We start from the raw sequence: 25,902 nt of genomic DNA on the forward strand, positions 1-25,902 counted from the left end.
TGGGACTGGTTCCTGATACCCGCCTCCCAGCGGCGGGAATGGGTACTAACCACCTGGCCGACCACTGTGTGTGCCGGAAGTTTTGAATTTTCTGTCGGACTTCAGAAAAATACAAGCTATATATATATCTGACAGGTAAGTTTCATGAACAAAATAATAAGCGAAGATCGCTCATGCCTCCGGTAGTTCGATGGTAGAATGGGCGTTAAGAGTAAATAACGCCTGAAAACTTAAGGAAGTAGAGGTTGTTCTAACATCCCTACCTTCACTTCAAAGTAGGCCAAAAAAAGACTCCACAACAATGAGTGTGTTTTAAACATGGAGTCCCTATAAACTAGAAATATAAACTAGAAGACAACATGTTTAGACAGAGGAAGAGACAGGTTCTGGGAGGAACTCCTCTCTTCACACTGGAAGCAGAGCTATCAAGCTGAGTCTTCCAACATCACTCCAATTCTGGGTGAACAACTGGTAATTGAACACTTTATGAATTAGAAAAATTATATGGAAGACAAAAAACCGCTGTGATTGTATGAGAAATCATTCTGAATCATCGCAGTGGCATATGGTTCAATTGCGACGAAGCAGAATTACAGACTAATGTTATACTGTAGGGTAACAGAAAGATGATAATGAGTCTAAAGAGACATATCTCTGACCGATGATTCTCGCTATGGCAAATGTGGAGTACAAAAGGGAACTATAAGCAAGAATCCAAAGCCAACCAGAGACTTAAGTCTGTGATGGCCAGGCAGATATCCGAATTAGCAGTTAAACCTCAACAGTAGAGAAACAATAATAATTCAAACAAACACTCAGTGAGAAGGCAGTCATTGCTCCTCACATGACTTCGTAGGCTGAGTTGTCTGTTAGTACATTCCGTCTTGGAATGCATTTTTCTTAGTACATTCTGTCTTGGAATGCATTTGTCTTAGTACATTCCATCTTGGAATGTATTTGTCTTACAGAGCCATCGAGTGCACGACAGACACCCTCAAGCACTTACATGTTAACCTCAATAAGAGGGAATGAAACCCCCTTGTTCAGTGATAATTCCAATTCTGTGGTGTTGTTGCCAAAGCAACACCAAAATCAAAATCAAAATCGGCAACTCTCTCAAGGCCTGGAAGGCTGTCTAGAGTTTCAGTAAATTGAGAGAAGGTACTATTCGTCTCAGTCACATATCAGAAAAATTAACTTACAGGCATGTGACTATTACTCGAACGGTACAACTGATAACAGATGTGTGTCACGAGAATATAGAAGTATGTATATTTGTAGGCTCCTTTCAAAGAGAAAAAGAATGACTGGAAGCAGACCTCCTTCATTCTCTAATGAAGAGAGCAAAGGTGAAGCTATCCCGAAGAAAAGCTTCTATGGTGATAACAGGACACTGAAGACGACTAGTTCATACAGAATTGGTTGTTCTCAAAACAGGAACACTGACTGGAAAGATCCTAAGATCAAACCAAGAACATAGGCTCTCGCATCCAAACTCTGGGGAGAGTAATCCATTGAATTCCTCTTATTCAGGATGACTACTCTTGTCCGCTCTTCTCAGGACTAGCGGGAGTGGGCGATAACGTACACAATCATCAACTTGCGGTGATGATAGCAATCCAAAGACTTAGGAAAACGTATTCGCCTAAGCAAAAAAGACTCTTCCTGAAGGGAGAGCAGAGGTTTCCACCCACCAAATGTAGCATTCTCTTCCTACAACTGGTTCAATAGTGGGAATGCAAGAGAGAATAGAGTAGAGTTGACTGCACCAAAAGATGGCGAGAACTTGCCACTTCTCACCACGCATCTGTCTTCATGATTGAAACTTCATGATAAGGACTACATAAAGAATTTCTTCCTAGACTCTTGTGATGTCCTGTTCAAGTGTTGGCTAACGAAAGGTCACTCAGTGCTGACGAAGATGAATGAGGAGACTGTGCTGTCAGGCGTCCGATAGGAAGCGCCAGACTTCCAGCAGCTGGTGCCAGGTGAGACGTCGAAAATGCCAAGCAAGCTGAAGCAAGGAGGTGGACGCCTCAGACAGTGCAGAGGCAGGGCGCCTGGATGGGGAACTGGTGCTCGACAAAATACGCCTGATACAATAGAGATTCAAGTGGCTAAGTGCCAATACCTGGTGCTCATCATGAGAATCGGTAATATTCTGAAGTGTCTAGGATAAAAGTATTGAGAAGGCTCATACAGTAAGTATATACCAATGCAGGAGCAGAGTTTTAATCCCCTTCTTCTTCTGCATACAACAAGTTGGTATCTCCACCTGTAAGAGCATTGAGAAGGCAAGTGAGTCGACAACACCTGGCTGTGAACGCCTGGAAGAGGACTGGTTATCAGAAGGAAAAGGTCGCTTCCAGGACATTCAAAATTAGTACTAATTATGTAAAATGAGTAACCTTTCTATAATTCGATGACTGAGTACCAGTCACTAGACGCCTTTCCAACGGCATTCATTCAAAACCAAAAAACACAGGACCAGTTCGACAGAGGGGGAAAAACCCCCATCGGACTCCCTTCAGTCAAATCGGCTGAGTCGTGAGTCGAAAATTAACAGAGTTGGATCAGCTGAGTCTCGAGCTAAACATAAACTGTGAGTCCAATCAGCAGAGTCTTGAGTTAAAAATCAACTAAGAGTTGGATCAGCTGAGTTGCAAGTCGAACATCGATTGTGAGTAAAATCAGCTGAGTCGCAAGTCGAACATTGACTGCGAGGAGTCGAACAAGCAGGACTGCAAGGGTGCGAGGCTTCATCAACTGAAGAATACTTCTTCAGAGGTCGAGAGACCAAAGAATCACATCATCGACGTGATCTATTAGGTGACAAACCATTGAATAGGATGAAAACTGTACACTGTCACTGATATGTCTTTCCAGCAGTGGTCGGTCAAAACCTATACACTCACGACAGGTTTGGCCAAGGGGGAAAAATCCCTCCTAACTACACATCCATCAAGACACATTTTCAATGGCTGTCTGTTGATAAATCCAGAAAGACACCTTTCCAGTGGTTGTCTCTCGAAACCTGGGACCAACAGGTTTGACTGAAGTACCGACTACCTGTACCTCACCCACAACCTCCCTTGTACCTCCGGTATGTCTTCTCCCAGGTGTGGGGGAGTGGGACAGTGACCTTTGTCTAGGAGAATCAAGGGACAAGTAGCTGCCTCCTCCACTGCACAACACTTCACTGTTAACATTGATAATTCATGATAATCAAACTAAAATGCTGACAGAAGAAATATGACTCCAAAAATGCAAAATAATCAATATTTGAAGGTTTTTTTATGAAAAATACAATAAAAATGCAGTTTAAAGTTTATAATATAGCCAAAGCATTAAAAGTAAGGTTTTCTTAGGATTTATGATTTTCTGGTTTACAATGATTTTCGGCTTATGACGTGTCTCAAGAATGAAACCCGTCGTAAGCCGGGGACTGCCTGTATTCTTAAATAAGGTAACTTTCTAAAAAAACATATATATATTTATATCACCAAGAGTTTTCATATTAAAGTATCTAGGCAAATTTGACTTTAATAAAAAAGAATATTTATGAATAAACAATTACTCAAAAGAAATCATTATAAGAATTATCAAGAATGAAAGTAATTGCAATCAGTAACCGATTACGTACCCAGCTAATTGACCTGAGTGGCCTGTGCTCAGTTCGCCAAGTGAGCTGGAGGCTATTGGCTAAGATGTGAAATGTTCACAATTGTGTGATGCCAGGAAAATACCCCCATATGCTGAGGCCAAGTAAGCCTTCTTTCCCAAAGCCCCCATAGCCAAACATTTAACATCATTCTCTCCTTACTACTTTCAAACTCCACTCTGTCTCTGCAAAGTGATGAGTGTCACAACCACAGCAAACTAAACAAAGCGTGTTGGCCTAAAAGAATGCCTTAACATTCACAAATTACTCTAAGATAACTATATTTATCGACAGTTTGCGACTATAATAGCCTATGGCTGGTAAACAAAATCCCAAATGCAAGGTATAACCTAAGGGAATGATGCAATCTTCATGAATTACTTTTAAAGGTAATTATTAACCGGCGACTTGCACGTAGCCTAATCCCGGTAAGTAAATACAAAGGTTATAAAATACAAGAACAGAATAAAGTTTGAGAATTATATTAAGGTAATTATTTACCGATGTTTTGCTAATGGCTTATGGCCGGTAAACAAAATCTAAACACAAAAGCTTGGCCAAAAGAAATTATGTTAAATCATGATTACTTAAGGCAATTATTGTTTGTTTGTTTGTTTGTTTGTTTCCATGGTGTTTTTATGTTACATGGAACCTCTGGTTATTCAGCAGCGGGACCAACGGCTTTACGTGACTTCCGAACCACGTCGAGAGTGAACTTCTATCACCAGAAATACACATCTCTCACTCCTCAATGGAATGGCTGAGAATCGAACTCGCGACCATCGAGGTGGGACACAAACACCATACTAACCAGGCCACTGAGATGCTAAGGCAATTATTAACCGGCAACTTGTGCATAGCATAAGCCCAGTAAGTGAAACATAATATGCAAAAATATTAGGCCTAACTGAATGGTGTTACATTCAAGAACTATTCCCAGAGAATACAATTATACCGCTTGATGATAATGTGAATTAAACAAACAAAGGACAAGACTCAGCCTGCTCGAAAGCTACAAATGCATTCCGGTGGTTGTGTAACAATTACTAAAATTTGGTGTCATAACTGAAAAAAAGAGCAAGCTTCTGTAGCGCTTGAAGTAGCACAGCAGGAAACAGAACAAAGTGCTTTGCTAAGTTGTTCCTAGTATTGCTGTTGGGGTACAGCACTGTATACCTAGTACCTACACACAGAGCAATTGAAGCACTACCCATATAATTTGAATTAGGCTGCCGTCCATGGAAACTAATAGCTATATAACTACTGGGTAAGTCTCATATATAAAAAATTTCCTTAGGCCATGGTACCTATTTTAAACAGAAGCAACTAAACCATGAGTCAACTTATAGGGAGTTTCTGAAATTATTGACAAAATAGGAATGGAGACTGGCAGGTTATTATTACAAATTCAAAGGACCTATGAGGTGTAATGGATACATCATTCATGATGATGCCTTGTGTTAGGTCACAAACAAAGATGGTCTACCCACCCTTAAAGCAAGGAACATTCAAAGGTTTAGGGCGTAAGGAAAATTATCCCCCCTGCAACCAAGAGGAAATTCAATCAAGAGTCAAATGAGATGACGAGTCATTCATCATCCAATGAGATCAAAAGGATAAACCTTCCAAATCCTGAAGTGACAGGATCTTCCCTGAAATCATCAGCGGTGTCTTTTCTTGTCCAAAATCTAAAGTCCTAAAGAAAAGGGACTAATCTGGTCACCTGTAGGAGACAGATCAAGACAAGATGAAGTGGAGAGCAAATGTGATTCTCATGGCCACAACAGCTCCTCATTTCCTTGGTAATATATACAAAGCAGAGAAAAGGGACGAGAAAACTGTTGCAAATAGACAAACACAGAATCTAAAACACTGCATTTTCTTACTTCAGATCCATCTTTACTTTTGTCCTCTAGCCAATAACAAACTGATCTCCATACCTAGATATGATCTCCTACAAACAATCTATGTAGCTTTCCCAGTGGTTTGAAAAAACAGAATGCAAACTGAATCTTCTTCATGAATCCACCACATTTTTTACTTTAATTAACCCATGACAAATACTTTACAATAAATGCAAAACATTGAAGACAAATACAGCATAGAAACTGGTGGCTTGCAGGAAAAAAAAATTGAGCTACAATGTATATGTAATAATATTGGAAAAATGTTATGAGACACACTTGGAGACAATTATTTGTTGAGAAGAAAAATGACAAAAAACATTAACATTACGGACAAAAAGAAATGATGAAAAAGTCAATAGCTACTCAATGAGAAGGTTATACCTGTAGAGCATGAAACCACGAAGAATCTAGGGAAAAATGAAGCACTCTTGGATATGAGAGAAGAGGTAAGGGTGAGGGGGATGGGGAACTCACTAGTTAAAATTACTCAATTTCTTCATTTGGAAGCATGATATGTTCTGGCACATCAAGAACCTACTGAGCAGGTATATGAAAAGAAATTATTTCATCCAACAAGGGCATGGCAATGCACTCAATTTTCAAATTTATACAAAATTGTATAGTAGTATGCAATTTCAACGGGATATAAAAAAAACAATACGTACAGGTGTTTGACAACTTCAGAATTTGTAGTCTGTCTACTTTAATTGAATATGGAAAGGAAAATTATAAAATAAAGGTCATAAAAAAAGCACACATATACGGTGTTCCATGGGAGAACATTGGTCCCTACAGCACTAGAGAGATAGCAATGAGGATAAACAATACTGACAAACTTTTCTATTGCACAGCATCATGACAGATGATGCAATATTTTCTAAAAGTACCCTGAAGAGCAATAAGAGGTAATGTAGGAAACATGCGAGCTGTGGTGAAGCAAAATTATTAAAGAATATAGTCTCAAACAACAAAGGAAGAGAAGCATTTCATTTGCAAGAGTATTACAATTATTGTATTCAAAAACTTATGTTCATACCTAATCTCAACTTATTTCTTAAAGGCCATTACTCAGCTTTCTTCTGGATTTTTATTTACCCTCTGGATATCAGTGGGATATCAGTTTAACAAATCAGTATGTCAAAATGTAAATCAATGGCTCCTAAATCTGCCACTTGTTCTCCATCAAACTGAAACTCCTTACATTTCTGCTAAATACATCTCTATAAAAATCTACAGATAATACGGAATAATAAGTAGCATAAGAAATTCTACACAACAATCTGTAAAGTAGCAAGTCTAATAATTATAAATTTACAATGGTTGCTGACAGTTAATGAAAGAACCAGTGCTCAGCAATGAAAACAATAAATTTCCAATTTTCTCATAAAAAATAAAACTTACTTATTAGTTTAGATATAACTTTGTTCACGCTGCAACTATTCACATACTACTAGGAAGGCAATACAAACAAAGCAAATACAAACGAACAGGTCTTCGTTTAATTTCTGTAGGAAGCTCCAAGCTTCAGGACATTCTACAATACGGAAACCAAGATTATTTCTTAGCAGTTAAGATGACCCTTGTGTTCTCATTTCAAAGCAGATACAGTATCCTAATATGAAGCTAACATAGCTTATTTAACCAAATATCCAACAGAATACAATCTGGGAAGACCAGAACTGTTTCAAGATAAAGAGTACTACTGTACACTTGGTAAAAAAAAGTGAAGATACAGTTTTCTTAAATTATCAGATGCCTACTGTTTAATAATGCCACACCCGGCAACTCTAGAAAAGGACAGAGCTTCAAAGTCATTGTCTTTGTTGCCTGCTACATTTCCAGTAACTTCAAACCATGCAGATTCTGCAGAAGTCCTATAATCACTGATACCTGAATGGAGTAACAACCCTTATATTATTCGTTAAAGTTGTTTTGGTAGTGTCAGTTTAGAGTAGAATACTGATCATCCTTCTTTATAACCTACCATGAAACCTTACTCATAAATGATGTTATGGCACTACAATGCCATATAATTCATGTGTAGACCAATTCAGGAATGAATGCAATATTATAAGATGAGAGAGAGAGAGAGAGAGAGAGAGAGAGAGAGAGAGAGAGAGAGAGAGAGAGAGAGAGAGAGAGAGAGAGCAAAATCTGCTTTTGAGTAAGCATAGCCTATCTATAATTTATTACTTTCTCTGAGAGATTGAGTGGTGACATTTACTTTCTTTGAGAGATTGAGTAGTAACATTTGTTTTAGAAGTGGCAAGAGACAGATAGATTATAGAAGTAGTATTGATTTTGGACCTATCTTGATTTATTCAATCTTCCTTAACTGTTCTAGATTGACTGCCATGGACACCAGCTAACTTTAAACTCTTTAAGATACAACCATGAATTTATAGAAACTAAAAATAATGATCATAAACATTTATGAAGATGCAATAATAGAAAAACAAGTAACACAGCCAACAGTCCCAACTCTATCTTCCAGATCTCTCTGAATGAATCCATCAGAGAAATTCCAATTCGGACCCATACACAGTATGGCACTACCAAGTTTCCGAAAGTTTCTGTTTTGCTTATGTTTTGCATTGTATTTCTATATTCTAGAGTAAATTTAACGATATTGTGTGTTTCCGGTAAAAAATTATAAATTCAATTAATGAAATCTAGTGAAAACTGTATCTTCACTTGTGTTGCAAAGTGTGCATTCAAAATCATTAAGCAGTATTTATTTATATATTTACAAGTCATACTTCATTCAAAACCTGGCCATCTGGAACTAGAGCAATACAGGCAGTTTTACAGTGGTCTGTGTAATGTACTGTCTACAAAGATAAACCTAGAAAACTTACTCTCCTCTATCACAAGTTACAACAGTTGAGGGCGAACCTGATGTTACTCGTGTCTCTGGACTAAAAAACAAAAACAAAAACAGCACAAAATAGAAAACCTTTGCTGAGTTAAATAAAAGGGAACACAATAGTTACCAGAACAAAAATATACACTTAAAACTAGTAATGGAAAGACCAGAACACTTTGACCAATATGTATATCAATGATAAAAATAGCATCTCACTAGATTCTATCTTTAAATAAATACTGTGCAGTAAAGGAATGTTAACCCTGAAAGTCTGTTGCTTAAAAATACTGACTGAGTTAAGGTCAACCTTTAATACTTGGTCCAGATATACAGAACTATGTAACACCTTTCATTGGTGTATAAAGTACTGTGTCAAATATTTTTCTTATAGTACAGAGTAATATATAACAAGAAAGTTCATAACAATAATCAGACATGTCTTCCTGAATTTAATAAACTGGATTCTTCATACTTTCAGTGACTATCACCTTGACACAGATAATCAATGAAAATTGAATTTTCAAAGGAATGCCAATTTTCATATTATCTTGGTTATTTCTCTATTTAACTTACATTCATATGTAAAGCTTAAGTTGTAAGTCTGCAGCTCAAAATTGTAGCTGCTTGAATATTAAGTAAGCTTCATAGGAAAAATCTACATAACTCAAGACTCAAAAATAGACTGCTATACAAATTAGCCAATAAAGTACCTTTGAATATCAAATTGGGACACAAAAGAAAAAGTCTGGAAGCAGTATTTCTCGAGTTAGTATTTATGTAATATTCAGGCAAAAGATATATAGAACTAAGAATATCCATGCAAACTCCCACATTCCACAGAAGATGAAATCCTCCTGTTGCAGTTGGCAGTCAATGCATCCTAACTCTGCTACCTTCTACTAACAGATTTAGTCACAGTTTGTGTGGTCAGGACCGACTGTGAAGCACAGAGGTTGGGAGAACTTCTGTAAAGTAATGGGTTTGCATATGAAAAAATTTAACTTTCCTGCTTCTTTAAAAGGCCTAAATGAAAAAAATACTAGATGATTAATAGTTTATAATAGAGAAGTAGACCTCAGAGAATATAAAAAAATTGTATATTAAATTATATTTTATATCTCTCTCTATTATGACAGCTGTAAAGTACCATGCCGGCAAGAGGGACTACAGAGTATAAACCAAAAAATTCTGATCTAGATAGTCTAGTTATATCATCTATCAAACCCTTCCCTTTCAGGATAAAAATTGGTGGAGGTTCCTTGCAAGCCAAAACGTCCCATGACTAGGCCTACATAGCAATAACAGTAAAAAATGAAGGCCTTTGCCTAACCCAAATCTAGGGATCTTAATATTTCCCAAAATCATGTAAATTCCTAACTAGATAGGAAAACTAGGATACGTAGTTCTACCTTAATCATTCAGGATACAAGATCCCCTACTGAAGTGAGGGGCAAAAGAGCTCTGCAGTTTTCACACTGAATTTTGAAATTGCACAAAAAATGTAAAGAAAAAACTAAGTGACTTCTCCATAGTGCTGCATTTACAACCTTCTCCAGAGAGAGGTTTAAAGTAAACTAAAAGAGGTCACCACAACTCTCATGTTGTGGAACTTGACCTTCAATAGGAGCAAAATGGAAGGGTCTATTGGAGTGCACGCTCTTAACCAAATTCTTAGGGAAGAAAGACAGCATTCCTAAATATTGGGACATCTACCCTCCTGAGGATACAGAATAGGTTCTTGGATGTTATGTCTGAGATCCCTTGTCCTTGCACATAAAGCAAGGGTGCTCTAACTGGAACCAAGGTGAACTGGCTGGGGACTTCATAAGAACAAGGCAAAGCTTAAGACTTGTAAACATTCTTTGCCTGGGAAATTGGTAGAAGAAAAGGACTGCTCCTTAGCTATGTAAAGCCCACATTACAGGATAAGGCCTGAAGCGTGTCACTGACCTTTTCAGCCTAAGGCAAAGCCAACATGAACAGGGTCTTAAACATTAAATGCTGAAAGGAGGTTGTATTCAGGAACTTGAGCACTATGTCCATATTCCACCCCCAAAGACTTTAAAGACTTAGAGCTTCCTTAATGTTCATGCTACAGGAGATATCCAAATCAGTTTCCCTTAATACTGATACTGACATGGAAAAATACCCATTGACAGCTGAACTGACAAACCTTTGGTATAGCAGAGGTAAATCAAGAATTTAATCAGATTATTTATAGATGTATAGGCACAGAAAATGCCTCTGGAATAGCACCAGCTTTATAAACTGTCTATTGCCTCTGGTATATGGTGTTAGTTGAATGCCTCCTGAAATTAATGACAGCTTTTCTACCCTCCTCTAAAAAGCCTCTTGCTCAAAGAGACAATCAAGAATCTCCATGCACTTGGCTGTAGAATGAGGAAGTTCTGACTAAAACTCCTGCACCTGGTTGCCTGAGTAGATCCTTCCTTAAAAGAAGGAACCTTGGTTGATCCACATGAAGATGATCAGGAAATGATACCAGCTGAGACGACCAAGTCACTAATGTCATGTAAGAACCCACAGCCTGATGGCATTTGCTAGACCTTTGAATCATAGCAAAGGAGGACTGATTGACTGATTAGATGTGAATTTCCATGACAAAATTAATTATTTGCATACTTACCTACTTTTAAAGTTAGCTTATATCTTCAAGCTGCTACGTGTTATTGGAATTTAAAAAAACAAAAACAGAAGAAGCATTGCTGACCACGTTAGACTGTCTATAATCGCCTGTTTTCCCCAACAGGCAGCTACAGAATATTTGTGTTCTTGTCAGAATTCTTCCTGACCACCCACTAAGATGTGGGAAGGTTGGATGCGTTTCCACTTTAACAGTAGGTAAGTATCCAAATAATTAATTTTATCATGCAAATTCACATTATTTGGAATGAATCTTACCTACTGTTCAAGTTAGCTGACTACCACATTGAAAAAAGGATGGTGGATTCGTATAGGAGGAAAAACATCCTAGTCCGCCAAGCAAACTAAAGCTTTATTAAAAGAGAAATACTTCTGCATATTCTGTTGTGTGATCCTTACTGGTAGGTACTACTGTCAGAGGGTAGATCCAGACCAGGGAGTAAGGTCTTCGTGGCAACACTTGTCTGAGGATCTTTTCAGGAAAATGGAATCTATTTTACAGAGTATCACTGACTCCTGTACCAGAGAAGAAGACCACAATGACAATCCAACCAAACTAAAGACAATAACTACCTTATGATATGAAAGTATGCTCCTATACACCAGTTTGTACCTTCACACTCCACAATTAGATACCAGGATTTCCCAACAATTAACAATGGAAAGTAGAGTAGAAAACTCTAATTTTGGTTCAGGAGAAAACTGTCCCCGCTGCAATGATGGGACTGAGGGCTTTGTAATTCTCATTTGTACGTAATTTCAATGTCTCATAAATAATGGCATGGACAACCTTACCTAGTAAAATATTTTTAAGGAAATTAAAGGAAGTGCTTACAGCAGAGACATCATGAGGCATAACTTTTAACAGCAGTAAATGTCAGAATTCAACTGTGTGCGCTGACTAAATTAAACAATGTAAATAAAAAGACATAGCATTCTTAGACATAGAAGTATTAGGCTTTCTAACACCACACAATAAATTTTTAACTCTTCCTCTTAAAGACTTAAATATGTCCAGGTAAACCTTTAAAGCTCTAACTGGACACAGAAGAACCTCCTCATTGCCTACTAGAGTATAGTTAAATTAGGCACTTTAGCTTTGAAATCGTTTTTTACCCTAACCAAAGGATGAAAAGAAAGGCAGGCAGCCCCTTGGATGAAGCCCACATTACAAGAGAGGGCTTGAGTCTCATTTATACACTTAGCTGTGGCAAGAGCTAAGAGAAGTTTTTTTAGTGTTAAGTTCTTAAGGGAAGATCTAGACAATGACTCAAATTGAAGCATCATAAAAAATTTGAGAACTACGTCCAAATTCCAATCTAAAACACTATAAAAAGATTTTGGGGTTTCCATTTCAAAAGATTGAAACACCTTTCAAATACATATCATGATACATTTTCTAGCTTGTCTCAAAACTGAAGATAACCTATAGCAATATGTATCCTTTAATCAAAGGAACAGAAACTTGTTTCTCGTACCGAAGATACCAGAAGAACTTAAAATATGGTTACCTACAGAGGTATGGGTGCTGGATATCACTTGGGACAAGCACCAAGCTCGGTAAACTGACCATTGTTGTTGATATAGTTTAACAGTGGAGGCCTTAATAGATCTGAGGATTGATTCCCTAGATGCTCTTGAAAAGCCTCTAGCTCATAAGAGATGGTTGACAGTCTCCACACAGTCAGACGAAGCATGAGGGGGTTCTGATGGAATCTTCTCAAATGAGGTTGTTTGGAAGATCTTTCCTAAAAGGTAGAAGACAAGGAATGACTATCGCCCCAAGAGAGGTAGCTCAGGTAACCATTATCTCCTTTACCTTTGGGGCCACCAAGGACCTATTAACATCATCCTTGCATTCTCTGAAGAGGGCAACTTGTTGATTACCTTCTTCCATTTTGGCTATTCTTTTCTCTTGAACTAAAAAGGGAGCAAGAAAAGGCAGAGCAATAATATTGAAAGAGGAATCTGGCTTGTCAAGCAGTGGGCTTTTGGTCATACAAGTGCCCACGTAACCTATGGGCCTCTCGTACCTTCCAATATTTCACAAATATGACATTTAGGTGACAGGCCCCGCCCACTTTCGAAGCAAATGGGAAACAAGCTGGCAGGTAAGCTCAAATTGTTTGTGTCATGTCAATAAGAAGTGAGGAGGGCGGGCTCTGATTCTGTAATTACTTGGTAAGTAGCATATATAAAACTTAAATTATGAAAATGTCATTTTCATTTTTTTAAGTAACTTAACAAGTAATTGCATAGCTTAATCCCACACTGAATAGAGGTGGGATAGATGGACATATTATATTATAAAACACTAAAGGCTAGTAATGACTTTGAAATAGAAAATACTGCCTTTGGTTGGTGCTCATCCTAAACTGCAGTGGCATGGCGGTTGAGCCATGGGTCACCTTTACTGAATAATCAACCGATTCAACCGATATCACGCGTATAACATACAACTAGAAAACTAATTATAGCTAGAAGTGCTCGCGAACTGTCAGGGATTAAATTAGTATCACGATAGTAGGATAAAGCATCGGCTAAGTTAGTTTTTTGAGTGAATTATTAAAAATTCAATCAGGATGGCAGTGAGTGGCAGCAGCAGCAGAAAGCAATGGAGAAATCTTGCTTGCCTTGCAGACATGCAATGTGATGACTTAGCAGGAAGGGAACGCATTTCTTATCTATGAGATCAGTAATAACCCTAACCAAAAAGATGAAAAAATATTCATAGACATATTGGAGGGATATGATCCTTCAAACTGGAGCAAGTATGCAGAAAATATTTTGAAAATAATTGAAGGAGTACCAAATAAAATTCAAGTGATCAAAAGACTTATAAAGAAAATTTACTTCAATCAGCATATTCCAACAAAGAAAATGAATAAGGTGAATATAGTGAATATATTGATTGATGCAATAGGAAAACGAATGTCGAAAACATGTAAACTGTGTAAGGTGTGGTATAGCACTGTAAATCCTCAAAACCTGATCAGGAAATGCAATACATGCCACATACCCACGCATCCTCAATGTGCAGAAGTCCAGCAAAATACATAAAAAGGACACAAGAGTATTTTGCTCAACATGTCTATCATGGATAGATAATGCTATTAAATCGAGACTTAATGTGCAAATAGTCGAGGATGAAGAAGAAGAGGAAGAAGAGGAAAATGGAAAAGAAGAAAAAAAAACTGAAGTGATAGAAAAAAATAATGTAAACAAAGAACTGAACAAGAGTATGGACGCAGAGATACTCATAGATACTACATATGAGGCAATACAGCAGCATACATACGACGAAATAAATTACAACATAAAATAAAATCCCAAGAGGTTGTACCCAGATCTTCATACTGATGGGAAAGAGCAAGAAAAAAAGAAAAGAAAGACACAGTCTGCAGCCTTTTGAAAAGATGGAATTGCAGACTCGGTGAAAGATGTTACTACAAGCATCCCAAGGTATGTCACAATTATGAGATTTATGGCAAATGTGCATACCTAGACAGTTATGAAGATGAATACAGTGATCTACATCCAAAAATATGCAAAAACTTACAAGAAGGAAAAGGATGCAAGTTAAAAAAAAATGCAGATATATGCACCCTGTTCCCATGAATCAAAATCAAATAAATAATAAAAACAAAATTAAAAATGAAGCAAATAAAGAAAGGAACAAAGAACATGAGGTGAAGGGAAAAAAACAAGCCATCAAAGCATTATGAAGTGTCAGCATCGAGAATTAAAGCAACAGCACCCAGATACAGTGCAAGGAACAAGCACTGTATATACGATGCCAGGGGATGGTGCAGATACGGAGATAAATGCAGAATTATACACAAAATGAATAAATATGAAGACTGAAGATCAAATGTATTGGAATAGTAGTTGGATTTTTTAATGTCAGAATTTCTGGAAATGAGGAGACATGGGAAAATCCTTATTATTACCCATATTAAATGATGGGGATAATACACAAACCATCATAGTGATGAATGCGCAGGGTTTAGTTACGAGTAACTCAAAACGAAAAATAGAGTTCCTAGAACTGAAAAAATAGATATAATGATTATAAGTGAAACCTGGTATTCCCAAGTCAGGTAATGATGATCAGATAAAGGGGTTCCAAACTTATAGATCAGATAGAAAAAACAGGAATCAGGGGGGAACCTCGATAGTATATGGGAGAGACATAAATCAAGGAAAAATATGAGAAATATAGTAACTCGGAATGTGAATTAATAGCGGTAGAATTTGAATCTGAAAAATTAGTGAACATTGTAATATATAGACCCCCTAATACTAAAGAGTTTGATACAGTAATAGAAAAATTGGATGATATATGTAGAAATCACAAAGACTGGAATGTACTCATTCGTCAAGGTATCTTAACAGCCGAATCCCTTGAGCATAAGCCCATGTCGAGACGAGGGCAAAGAGCCTTGTGAACACCTGAGAGGCTGTGGTCAACCCAAACCACAGGACCTAGAATTGGAAGATCTGCTCTCCCAGAGTGAAGCAAAGTAACTTCCTGGAAGTAAGCATCCTTCAAGTCTATTGACAGCAAGAAGTCGTTGTTCCTTATCGTTACCAACACCGTCCGAGGCGTCTCCATTTTGAACCTCTTCTTCCTGACAAAATGATACAGGGTTAAAAGGTCACTTACCGGTCTCCAGTCGCTTTCGGGACTAGGAAAATCCGACTGTAAAACCCTGGAGAAGGACGCTTCACTTCTTCTATCACACCCTTCCTCTCGGAGGGCCAAGAAGTTCAGGGAGTTGTAAGCACACGTCCGATTGAGAAGGGGTCTGTCCGAAAGAGGGGGAGAGAAGCTGAAGGATAGTAGATATCCCACCTGAAGAACGTCTACTACCCATTTCTACGCTCCATATTATTGCCATTTGGCCTACTGGCCCGCCAGGAAACCCCCTACCCAGAGATGGAGAGGCACAAAAGGGAACAGAAACTGAGAATGAAGGAGGTCCCCATTCCTGAGAGCCAACAAAGACTCAGAGTCCACTGACCCCACCATCTTCGACAGTGCTGCATCTCTCTTGGCCAGGAGCTAGTTGGCCAACAAGGTTGCACACTAAGGTGGGTAGCTTTTGCACCTGACTGCAACAACCTCGTCAATCAGTAAGAACTGACTATACCTCCCTCAGACCTATCCAAAGCAATCCTGGCTATCATAGTGGACCACAAGTCCAGCCAGGAGACAGTCTGGAAGATTGAAGCCACAGCAGTTTCCATAGATAAGGTTTCTTGTGACGAAAAGGATGGCCCTTCCAACCTAACCTGCTCCAGGGTCAGACCAGGTGACAGGACATCAGTTGAACTACATTAGTGGAGTAGTACTTTCTATGCCACAGGAGAGGAGAAGGATGAAACTTGGAGGCTCTATTGGACTGCGGACAGCCATCACTGTCCGAAACCAAGGGGTTCACACGTTGTAAGACGGACTGAGCGTGACCCAACAAGGGAAGCTCAAAAGAAGTCCTGACTCGAACGGTGTACAAATTCGTGTGACAAACCACATGTACACATTCGTGGGAAGAGTCACGTACATGTCCACCAGGCAAACCATGCACACGTTTGCAGTCCCAATTTGTGAGAGAGAGAGAGAGAGAGAGAGAGAGAGAGAGAGAGAGAGAGAGAGAGAGAGAGAGAGAGAGAGAGAGTGAAATCAGGTACAGCGTGTTTACATTGGTGAGCTGTTTTGTGATTTTGAGGGTTTTTACTCTCTTATTGATATTTTGCTGTGTTTACATTAATACTATCAATATTTAAAAATTACTAAATTATTTTTTTATCATAAAAAATGCACCTAGTCATAAAAATATAATGAAAATACATTATGTTGAAAATACAGTATGAGTGAATATTGTTCCAAGAGAAAATCTGTGAAGTAGTGAATTTTCCGCTATATACATTTGGAAACAAATTCCACAGGAAAATTCACAGTCAACTTAAGGCCTGGTTGCTGATCCGCAATCTAGCAGGGAACCAGTGTAAATGAATTTTCACAAAAAGAGCATTGCCTTATAAAAACAAATAACTGCTGAAACATTCAACAGGGATTCTCCATTTAAAATTACAATCCAGTAAACAAAAATAGACAAAACTCTAAGTGTGAAAAAATCCTGAAGAATTCATTGTTCTATCATACCAATTGCAAATGGTGCATTACTAACTATCATTACCTGATGAACTGTAAGCTGAAAACCTGATACCATACATAGGCAGGTAATCACTACTAAAAAGCTATTTATTTATTTTTTTTATTTTGTCTATAACTATTGTGAAAAATTTAAGTACAATTTTGAAACAATCCAGTTTCATAAAAAATGTTTCATCCCAAAATGTAAGCAACAGTGAGTAGAGCAAAACTACATATACATACACACACACACACACACACACACACACACACAAAGCATGAAAGCAAGTGCAAACTGAAAAAAATCCATTTAAAACAATATTTTAGAGTAAAAACATACATGCGGTCTTCCAGGATGGAATAATAGGCCTCCATGTCTCGTATTCTAAGGAGCTCATCAGGTTCATGCAAAGGAACAGGGGAATAGTCATACAGACCAGGAGGTCCATCTGACCACATGACTGACTGCTACTTCACTATCTACAAAAAACTTTGAAGAGTAAAGTAACAACAATTAATTACTATCTTCTCACTATAAACAAATTAAAATTAGAAACATTTTACAAGTGCAGTGTAACATTCATACAGTACATACGTACTGCTATTCACAGAGCAAAACAAATCAAATAAAAAGAAAAAACTTTAGTAGTAGGGAAACTGTATTCTAAAACAAAAAATATACATAAACAGGCACCTTTAAAAGGATATCTAAAAATAATAAAAATCTAGCTATCTTTGCAATAGCATCCATAATTGTAAAAACTTTAACTATGTACTGTAAAAGGCATAAAAATTATTTAACCACTGAGCAGGCATAATACTTACTAAGCCCTTTTCCTTTTTAACTAACAAGCATACCAGAACTCATCATCATACTAAATTAATATATATTTTGAATTACCCTACAACCCCATTAACTTGCAAAGAAAACTTCCAAAAAGTTAACTTATATCTCCATGCCGATAGGCAAGTTGGCATTCAAACAAAAGATCAAATAGCTGCCGGGATGACTGTCTAGTACACTTGTTATCCACCAGGTGTGTTTTGAACATTTTAGCTCTTGTCAGAATTCTAGACAGCCACCAAGTTGTGGAGAGGCTGGGTGAGGTCTACTTTGACAGTAGGTAAGTATCCAAATCATAAATCTCATTATGAAAATTTATATTAGTATCAGGGATTAATCTTACCTACTGTTAAATCCCAATTTGAGAAGAGGATGGTGGGTAGTGCAGCTAGGCAAAATTCACTCAGCCAACCAAGAATGACAAATTTTCTAAGACAATTTGTATTTTTCATAGCTACAAACCTGAGGTCTTAACAAATAGGATAATTTCTAGCACCTAGCGGGATCCGGTTAAAAAGCAGATGAAAGCAAGGAATCTTGTGATATCTGGCAACGCATGCGCAGATCGGCCGATCATCTACGCCAGTCTTTTCTTAACTGCCTGGACGAGAGTTGGGTTTTTTCCTCTCTTGGCCTTTTCCCAGTTCTTGCCGTTTCGTTTCCTTTAGTGTGTGTGTGTGTGTGTTTTTACCTGGTATTATGGCTTCTTCTGCTCCTTCTCGACATCAGCGTTTGTGCCCCAGAGTTCCTGGATTCCTGTATTCTCGTTTTTTGGCTTCGTTAGCGACAGACCCTCGCATCACATGCAGTAGGTGTCGTTCCAGTTTTTGTACAATGACGAATCCTTGTACGGAATGCCAGGCATGGCCTATGGAGCAGCGGAGGAAGTTTTATGGTAAGAGGGAACATTGAAGAGTCTCCACTCTTCCTACTTGGGAGGGCTTTGCTCCTATTCCCGATGTTTCGTCTTCCGCAGTAGTCAACCCCCATAGTGTTGTTGCCCCTGCATCTCCTTCCTTTTCTTCCATTGAGTCGTTGATGGAAGTATCGGGAAGTCACCAGGGTATCTTTTTTTTTGTAATGTAGCCCCTCTTCCTCGGAAGCTTTTTCGGTTCCCGAGAAGGGCGAGGTTTTTTCATCATTCTCTCTTCCAGAGTCGGGGGAGTCCAAAATGGCGGCGATTTGGAAGACGCTTGGGCTAGGGGGTACCCCGTCCTTGGAGGAGTTGCTAGCGCATTTTGTGGAGGCTCGCACCCCCCCTTCCCGGTCCAGCCAGGACATCCCCCTCCTCTTCTCCGCAGGTGGGAGCAGTCGGCCATCTTGTATTGCTCCGCCGGTGTCTGCCGTTGCCTTGTCTCGGAGTGACGCTGCGTCGTCAGCCCCCGTTGTTGTCGTCACAGGGCCCATCTTTGTGTATTCCTCCGCCAGTGGCATCTCTTTCCCCCTCGCTCAGAGGGGAAGCCGTGACATCACCACCGCTTGTGACGTCACTCTCATCGATGACGTATCTCCAAGTCGCCTCCTCCGATCCACCTCACTTAGCCGCGACATCATCTCTGCCGCCCAGTTCGCAACATCTCCCTTCCTTGTCTTCAGAGCCTTCTCTGGCACATCAGTCCGAGGTCATATGCCACACAGTGCTTCAGAGGCTGGACTCTGTTTTGGATGTGGAGTTGGCTGCCTTATCAGTTGGGAGGACTGGTAGGAAACGCGTTGCTTCGTCCCCGCCTTCCGAGAAGAGCCCGCATAAGAAGCTAGTGCTGTTGCCAAGGGAGGAACAGCGCGGACGTGTTCCCGAGAGTGCTGTGGTTTCGGGCAGTATTAGTGATGTGTGTTCTGCAGGGGTTGCTTCGCCGCCGAATCTCATATGTGCAACCACCACCCAACCCTCTTTCCGTCCTTGCACATCGTGAGTGTGTTGCAACCTCCCCTGTCCGTGCACATGATGGTAGTGCTCCTTCTTCTCCAAGGCCTATTCGTCGCCGTAAAGATCTGAAGGCACCTGTCAAGAGGTCGAAGGTAGTGAGCAGGGAGGTGGTGCAGCCGGAGTGTTTGCCTGCCTCTCTAACTGGTGCTACCAAGACTTCCACTATAAGGGATTTTCTGTCAATCTCAAGTGCTCGAATTTCTCTCCCCCATCTCACGTACATACTGCCACCACGCCCATGTCTGTTCATGGACGTCTGGAGTCACCTGTTGAGGTAAGTGATGTGCCTAGTGTTACAGTGGGTCCGTCTCGGAGGCTGACGCTTGGACCCAGCCCAAATAGGTTACTAGGGAGAGGGTTAGTAGGGGTTTCAGACTGTTTGGCTACTAACCCTTCTGTGAATTTTGGTGAAGAAGGCGCGTTAGAAGAGCCTACACATCCTTCTCGTCATCGGTCACCGGTGCCAGAGCAGGAGGAGGGGGACACGCAGGAGTTTCTGTCTTCCTTTTCAAAAGTTGTTGATCTCATCCGTTGGTTCAACAATTTGGAAAGTAGGACTCAGGCTCGGTCGTCTTACACTCCTTCTTGCTTGGAAGCCTTGGTGGGAGCTACTCAGGACCCCAAATCATCTCTTCAGCTGTCGTTGTTGGGGCACGTTCAGTCGGTCTTGCAGAAGGTTAACGCCTCTGTTTCTGACCGGGATGGTTCACTTCGCTCTAGAGGCTCTACCAAACTACTACCCCCACCTCTCACAAGACAGGAAGTACTAAGCTACAAGCTCTGCGTTTTTGTTGTCACGCCAACTTCACCCAGACATCATTCGCCTGAAGCCGGGTTTGACTTTGGAATAGGTGAGGTCAGTGGCTCCGTCCTTGTCTCCGCAAGACGCCTTAGCTTTGGAATCTACAGCAGCCTCCATGTTGCAGACAGTTTCTTGGCTGGACATCTGGTCTGTGGTGATTGCCAAGATAGCTTCTGATAGGTCCCCTTTAGGATTGGTGAGTGCCGCCTCACTTGCCAGTCTTTTGCAGTCCGGGGGCAAGGCGTTTCCTTATTTGGCTCACCTCAGTGCCAATTTATGGGCTAATCTTCTTCTGGTTAGGAGGACGCGGCTTTGTCTAGGATGGAGAGGTCGCTCGACAACAAGTCTTTGTTTCTTGCATAAAACCCAAAACATTCTTACCTGATCTGAAATCCTTTCTGGATCTTAATATCACCTGAAGTTGAATCCAGTTCAACCAGAATGAAACAAGCAGTGTGAGGGGACCACTGTGCCTGGGTCCAAAAGCCCCATAAAAGGACAGTCACTAAAAATAAATACCTTTATAAAGGTATGCTCCTATACAATAAATGTACCTTCATGCTCCCAAAATATTAAAACCCGGGATTTAAAATAACGAGCCTAAAGGATTGCTCTTTCTTTGGTTTAAGTAAAGACTAACCACTACTCCAGACTAAGGGCTTTACTGTTTTCAAGCACAATTCTGCATATACTTAAGGTAGTGAGCAGGCAAAACCAAACAGCACATCTACTGCTCTGCATGAATCCCATTCTAAAGCAACAAATTGTCATAACACTAAATGAAACAAGCAGTGTGAGGGGACCACTGTGCCTGGGTCCAAAAGCCCCATAAAAGGACAGTCACTAAAAATAAATACCTTTATAAAGGTATGCTCCTATACAATAAATGTACCTTCATGCTCCCAAAATATTAAAACCCGGGATTTAAAATAACGAGCCTAAAGGATTGCTCTTTCTTTGGTTTAAGTAAAGACTAACCACTACTCCAGACTAAGGGCTTTACTGTTTTCAAGCACAATTCTGCATATACTTAAGGTAGTGAGCAGGCAAAACCAAACAGCACATCTACTGCTCTGCATGAATCCCATTCTAAAGCAACAAATTGTCATAACACTAAATGAAGTTGCAACAGCTCTCACATTATGAATGTTTGCTTTCAATAAAGGTAAAAGGTATTGAGCTAGTTCTCATGCACTAGCTTAATCAAATACGTCGCAGAGAACCTTGTGTTCTTTGACAAAGATGTTCTTTGCCCCTTACATTCTTATCCTTTTACAAAGACATTGTAGGTTTTCTAAAATCACAAAACATAAAGTTAACTCCAGGCTTAACCACTTATAAAGACAGCTAGGTTTTCTAAAACCATAAAATGACATGTTTATAATTAATTTGTATTTTTCATAGCTAACAAACCTGTGGCTGTGGCCTCAACATAAGAATAAATCTTCTAGTGCCAGCTGGAAATCAGTAAGAAGCAATTAAAATTGTGATGCAAGGAATTGGTGGCATCGGGGTTCAGCCATTGGTATATGTGGTTGTTGACCTGCTTTGCAGGTCTAATACTTGTAATGTAATTAATCCTTGCCTCGAGTGTGTTCTTGGTCTCTTGAGTCTCCTGAGAAATGGAGAATCTTTGCCAAGATAAACTGAAATAGTGGGAGGTCAGAGACTCCATTTTGAAAAGGGTTCTCCCCTCCTTCAAGGATGCTTCTCAAGATCCTCCTTGTTCTGCCTCATCCTTGACCAATCCTCCTCCTGTTGCTTTTACCCCTTTCCATTCTTCCATGGCATCACCCTTAGAAGTTTTGGGAGAGGGGTCAGGAGTTTTTATTCCTAATGCTGTGCCAGTTCTCTCAGGAGGAGACGTTCCCCCAGCCCCCCTAGAGGGATTGGATGTGCAGAAGATGTCGAGCATTTGGGCCTCATTAGCCCTTTCAGAAGTACCAATCTTAGACGGACTACTACATCACTTTATATCCTATCGCATCCCAATGTTGACTGTCACGGCAGTTCCTAGTCCACCTGACCACTGCTCTACTAGGTCGAGCATTGCTGTTCCTGATGCATCTCCTCTCCCACTGGACCTTCCGACATATCATCTCAGGTCAACCCCCTGTTAAGGTGTCATCTTCTCGTGTTCCCAGCTCTGCTACCAAAACAGTTCCCAGTCCAGCTGCTCTCCCTACTCTTGTCCTGAGACCCTTAGCTACTGTGACTTCTCAGCTGTCATCAGCAGGAATTGAGGTGACGTCATCTGCTCCTGCTCCTTTTGCAGACTCTCTTGTTCAGGCTGCGGTAGACTGAGTTGACATTGTCTTCCCTGAGAAGTACGGATGTGTTTTGAAGATGAAATGATGTAGGCCTCACTCTCCATCATCTTCTTCCTCCTCCTCTTCGCCTGAGTCACTTTCCCTTGTTCTGTCCTCCTCCACCCCACCAAGCGTTGGAGGATTGAGGACTTTGTCCCTGCTCCTTGCCACAGAAATCGTAGGACCATATCAGAGACTCCATCTTCTTCCGACCACGGCCATAACTATTGCTCAAGGACGAGTTTCTGTTGTGTCACATCTGTCTGCCTCTCTTACACAATCTAGCCTTCCATACACTAATTTTTCAATGGTTTCATTTCCTCCAGATCATCCCGTGCAAGTTCAAAGAAACCAAAGCTCCTGTCAAGCAATCCCGATGTGGTGGGATGCACTAAAGCAACCCCACACCCTTGATCACTCTTACAGATAATAGTCTCCTCAAAACACAATTTTCCACTTATGTTATCTGTAACCAGACTCTTGGATAAAAGGATATTTAAACCACTCAAATACCTTAACACTATATTTCCCAAACTCAAAAAACTTACAAATCCAACTAAATACTGAATTCTCCAACCACTTGCATATATAATAAACAAAGAAAACCCAATAACCAAAGTGAACCGACAACTTAACACGAACTAACTCAACCAAAGATTATACGATATGTATATATATATATAGGTGGCCCTACAGGTGAATAGCGCCTCCAGCACTCCAAGCTAATCGCACTTGAGCCACAATGCTGTGACCAACAGTACTTCCACGTCAATCGTATGATCCATAGTCAATCTCTCAATCCAAATTCAATCAAGTCGTCAACCTAAGGAATATCAATCTTCCAAGAATGGTTACACTATCAATTTCACTCTCCAGCCATAGTTGTCGTCATCAATATCAATACCTCTATCCTTAGCCACAATCTTCCACAATCAAGGTTAGTTCTGAGTCATCAACATCAATCGTACCAATCCTCAAAGAACAAACCAAGCCGTAATGCAGATCCAAGCAATGGTCTGCAATCCAAGCAATCAATAACTGCCGGAGGATAAGGGGACAATTAATCCTTATTTAAAAGTGGAGGTGGCAAGCAATGTAGATTAAAGGGAGGTTAAGGAGGAACTGCAGTCTGTCAAAATCAAGACAAAGATAATCCAAATAATGAACAAATAATCCAGGCAGCTGAAAACACATTCACCTTCCGCTGCAGCCAGAACCAAAAAAGCACTCACTCGAAACACTCACTATCGTACCAAACTACAAAACAAACGAAAAAATAAACAACTACCTCAATTACATTCACAGTTGTTTCTATCACAAACTACCGCTCCACCAACTACCGCTTTCTCCCTCGCTCGCCTTCTCTCGCACTCTCTCTTTCTCTCACTCTTGCTAACTGAAGAATTTGGCAAAAACAAAAAAAGTTCCTGTTATTGGCGCCATAAGGCACCTTATGGCACCGATAACCAGTAATCAGTGACATAAGCACCATTATGGCGCCATAAATCACTGAGTTTTGGTTAATGGCGGTTTTCACTTATCGGCACACCCCCGGGAACGGAACCCCCGTCAACAACAAGGGACTGCCTGTACAGGGTTTTTACATACTGTATGGTGCTTCCCTCTGATTCTTTGCACTTCCAGAATTCAATTCTACAGCATTCGAGAGCTCAACTGACAGCCCTTGTTACCTCAATGTTCTCCTAATTCTTGTTTGACCTCCCCCACGAGGGTTTGAGATCATGACTCCTTTTTTATGCAGACATGCTGATAGGCACGTCCATGATGACCGGAACGTCAGTAGTTTTACTCCAGATAGGTCTGTTCTGAGGACTCGCAATTCATTTCCTCACTGTCATTCTGCTTCGCATTCTCCTAGGAGAAAACAGTGGCCGTTGTTCGAATTCAGGCGGCTGTAGACATGACTTGCACCGCTGTGGATGTGATTCAGACAGCTGTGGACGTAATTCAAACGGCCGTGGATGTGACTTGGAAAGCTGTGGACGTGACTCGACCAGCCGTGGATGTGACTCAGCCTGTTGTGGACGTGACTCGGCTGGCCATGGATGTGACTTGGGCAGCTGTGGACATGACTCGGGCAGCTGTGGACATGACTTGAAATGAATGGCCATGGACATGACTCAGACAGCTGTGGATGTGACTCGAACAGCCGTGGATGTGACTCGAACAGCCGTGGACGTGACTTTAGCCCTTCTAGGTCATTTCCATTGTCAGAAAAGAGAATATCTTCATCTCATACCTCTGAACGAGAAACATTGCAGGTTAGCCAACCCTCATCATCAAAAGGTGTGGCATCTCCCGTAAAAGTATTAGGGCCTGAGAGGACTTATGCTTCAGCGTTGAATGAATCAAATCTAGTGGAAGGATTAGACAGAAATCTCTGCAACCAGGATGCAGAGGATTTAGAAAATCAAGAATTTATTACTACCTTTGCTAAAATGAGTTCAATAATCTAAGTAGTCAGTGACCTCTTCTTTGATTGTTCATAAGGGTATAGAATCCTTGCTTGGTCCTAAAAAGGATTCTAAGACATCTTTTGGATGGATGGATTATGAAATTTAGGGACAAGCCTTGAACTACTTATCATGCTCAAGCCATGCAGATTCCATCCTACATCCTGTTAATGCCCTGATCTCAAGTAAGGACAATTCTTCTCAATCAGGTAGATCATTCAAGCTTCTCCCTCCTCCACTTCCTCGCCACAGAAGGTTTAATGCAATCCTTAATGTGGCCCTCCTAGCTAG

General features: G+C 40.1%; 1 protein-coding gene across 1 annotated transcript in view; it reads right to left on the reverse strand.

Moving 5' to 3' along the window:
- LOC135212970 (PRKCA-binding protein-like) overlaps positions 1-25,902 on the reverse strand; it is a gene marked incomplete at its 3' end in the record, with an annotated part of 346,603 nt that overhangs the window by 128,895 nt on the left and 191,806 nt on the right. Inside the window, 2 exon segments of the mRNA XM_064246725.1 lie at positions 8,427-8,486; positions 17,596-17,745. Coding sequence (XP_064102795.1) covers positions 8,427-8,486; positions 17,596-17,714 — 179 coding nt within the window.

This window comes from Macrobrachium nipponense, chromosome 42 (assembly GCF_015104395.2).
Source record: "Macrobrachium nipponense isolate FS-2020 chromosome 42, ASM1510439v2, whole genome shotgun sequence".
Lineage (NCBI taxonomy): Eukaryota > Metazoa > Arthropoda > Malacostraca > Decapoda > Palaemonidae > Macrobrachium > Macrobrachium nipponense.